The sequence below is a fragment of the Drosophila tropicalis genome, unplaced genomic scaffold, assembly GCF_018151085.1.
Source record: "Drosophila tropicalis isolate 14030-0801.00 unplaced genomic scaffold, ASM1815108v1 contig_1187, whole genome shotgun sequence".
Taxonomy (NCBI): domain Eukaryota; kingdom Metazoa; phylum Arthropoda; class Insecta; order Diptera; family Drosophilidae; genus Drosophila; species Drosophila tropicalis.
In genome coordinates, this window is record NW_027172559.1 from 1446042 (window position 1) to 1449301 (window position 3260).

The 3260-nt window shown below is 35.3% G+C and overlaps 1 protein-coding gene across 1 annotated transcript; it reads right to left on the reverse strand.

Annotated features, from left to right (window-relative positions):
• Positions 1–1951: 1951 nt before the first annotated feature.
• Positions 1952–2947, reverse strand: LOC137576874 (protein phosphatase inhibitor 2-like). Its single transcript, XM_068290211.1, has one exon. It carries the CDS (start codon positions 2841–2843, stop codon positions 2010–2012), a length of 834 nt encoding a protein of 277 aa, XP_068146312.1. The 5' UTR covers positions 2844–2947; the 3' UTR covers positions 1952–2009.
• Positions 2948–3260: the final 313 nt, after the last annotated feature.

Genomic DNA, 3260 nt, shown 5'->3' on the forward strand with positions numbered 1-3260 from the left:
TTATCAAGTTCACTTGCAGTGCCAGCCACAAAAACTTCTTCTAATAAAAACCAACATTTAGATTAACTGTAAATTGTGTTATTTTGTTTTTTTTTTTTGCCCCATCCACTGACAGTTCTCTTTCTCGTTGTTGTTCCTGTTGTTGCTCATCTTTTTCCTTTTGCTCCTTTTGGTTGCTAATTTGCCATGGCGCGTGCTGCTGCTGCCCTGCAAAGTAGGCAACACTTTTGTGTGCAAATTAAGTTTAATGTGCCAAGAAAAGGAAGTCAATACAAAAGGCAGCAGATGCCGGTCAAGAAATTACGCTTGAATTAATTCAAAAATAAAAACCCATTCACATCAATATTTAAATACCCCAAAAAGCGAAAAAGTGGCAAAACCATATGAAAACCAGCTCATAAAAATCCACAAAGCAAAACATTTCATAAAATAAAATCTAGGCAATATTTTACAGCTGAATGATTTAACAGTTATTTAACTTTATTTACATGTAATTTTAGGCTTGCTCAAATATTCAGGCATACATTGAATACATTAAGTCTTCCTTTGAAAAAAAAAAAAAAAAAACCTCTGAAGTCGCTATTTAAAAATTGTATTTGAAATTAAGATATCAAAATTATATATGTTAACTTAGTAATTTCATTAAATATGTTTACATTTTTTTTTTATTTCTTTTAGTTCCCAACAATGTATTCTAATTTTCCTTATTATAGCTGGTACTTTAACAAACAGGGCTAAGAATAATTCGAAATAGAAAAATTGTTTTTTTTTTCACTTATCTATCATCAATATATTTATTTTTCACTGCTTACTGACTTAAAATACTTATTCTTTTAATCTTGTGAGTCTTAAAATATGTTTGTGAAATATTTAAGTTAAAAAGAATTTAAATCAGTTATCAAATTTTTCATCAACTGAATTGAATTAAAATTATCCCAACAATAAGAAATTCAGAAATCTTCAAATTTCTTTGATGTTTTTCGAATTAAATGAGAAGTTTTTTTCTCTTTTAGTTTTTACCGTTTTCGATTGACTTTCGTCCCATTGTGCGTTAAATAAGTATTTGCATTTGTAAAAGGGGGCCAACTTCCGTCTATATATTGTTGTTGCTGCTGCTGCTTGTTGGTGTAACTGCTGTGACATTTTGGTTCAGTTGTCGTAGTCCTTTTGTATTCGTTCGCTTTCAATGCGCTCTGTTAATTTTTGCTCTAGAAAAGCCCATTCCAGTTTTAGGCAAACTAAAGCAAGGCATGGCAAGGCAAGGCAAGGCTTAGGCCAAAGCTATCAGCATACTTACAATACACACTAAATGCGCTTGAATTATTTATATTCAAAAGGCATATTCATGAGAATTGGGAGCAGGTAAAGTGAATGGGCGGAAATGTTAACTAGTTTTTGAAGCTCAAGCAGCTTGACAATGGCATTAGAAGAGAAATGCTAAAAAGTTTTAGTCGACCAACGAGAGTAGAGTAGAATGCTTAGTCACTCAATTAGCACGGTCAGTTCGTTTCGTTTTTATGCAAATCTGTAGACAACAAGAACGAAAGCTATGCCATTAGACTGTACATCAACTGTACATTAACTTGTCCTGTTTTTGTTTCATTAGCAATGACTTAGGAGAAACCAGTGCGGGCTGAAATCATTCATGGCTATGCCACATTGTGTGGCTGGCCTGTCTTAAGTTGAAAGCGCGGCAACGACTAAAAATCCTTGACAACTTGACACTGGCTGACAGCGGACTAACAAACTAACAAAACGTCTGAAAACTAAAAAATTTGCCACAGTTAAGCTGCACCTTGACCTTTTTAAAAAACGGAAGAAATAAATTTAATATAATACAAATAGAAAAGCTATTCTGCTGATAAAATAAAATGCTAAATTACGATTATCACGATAAAGGAATTAGTTATTTCTATTCAAAGCGCTTAAAACTTGAAACTATTTTGTATACTTATATACTGGAAAAAATTTACTATATTAGAAGCCAAAAACAAACTAAAGTCATAATATCACTTATTGGGTTCATTAGTGGATTGTTTTGGATTGCTGAGCTTTCTCTTTTGACCAGAGCCAGATGGTCGGATAAGAGATGAATGCGATTCACGTGGGTGGTTGATGGACTCCGAATTCCCAACTGATGTCGTCGTTTTTATACGGGATATGGATGTTAAACCCTGGTTTTCTAAGTCAGCCATAAGTTTTTGATAACAATGATGCGATGGGCTGAGACCGGGTTCTGGTTCACGAGAAATATGAACACCGTCTTCACTGCTATGAGTGGCCGATTGCTCTGAGGCCACGGATAACGATGCTATGGCCGATAACTCCTCACAACTTTGGCATATATTCATGGTGCTGAATTCCGAATCTTTTGATGCATTGCCCTCTGTACCTAGATCTGAGCTAGTTGCGAAATGCAAAAATTCTTGTTCTATCAAACGACGAGCCAATGGCACTGATAGAAATTCTTTATAATGTAATTTGCGACGTCTTTCGAATTCCAAGCGACGCACTTTCTCCTCAACAGATTCGGGGAAATCTTCGTCATCCGACGATTCATCGGAATCATTTTCCATACCAAAAGATGGTGCCTCTTGATTGGAAGCAAGACGCAGTTTCTCTATAAGTGTTGTCGTATCCAAATCTGTTGGTATGTCCTCTTCAAATACAAACGGAGTTTTTGGTTCATCAATGATCATGTGTCCATAATCCTTATCAGCGGGATGAAATGTCTGCAAAACATTTAGCTCATCGAATTTGGCAGTTTTCGTTGTTTGTGGGGGATTTTGGGTGTAAGCGCCACCGACCTTGAGTATACCACGAACAGCATCATCATTTTCCATAGCGGCTTCTTGGAAAGTTAGTTTTCATATGTTTGGATGTGTACATTTGTTTACTGAATGAATTCTTAAAGTTTTAATGCTAAGATGTTTAAAAAATCGAAAGTAACTTGATTACATGTTCATCTTCTTTAAAATTTCGCCATAAAGTAAGTGAAAACCATTTGAAAAGTTTCAGCCATTCTTTTTGCAATCATCCTCTTGTATAATCCTTGTTGTATAGATGTCAAGCATTCAATTATACTCATACAACAGGGACTCCAAACTGCAACTGAAACAGCGACAGCAACTTCAACTTCCTCTCCATAAGCCACAATCGCAATCGTCAGACCACAAAGTAAACTCATTTTGACGTGTTCATCATGTGTATACGGGATGAGGTAGGAGCAAAAGAGCTTAAGGTATCTCAAATGGATCCAG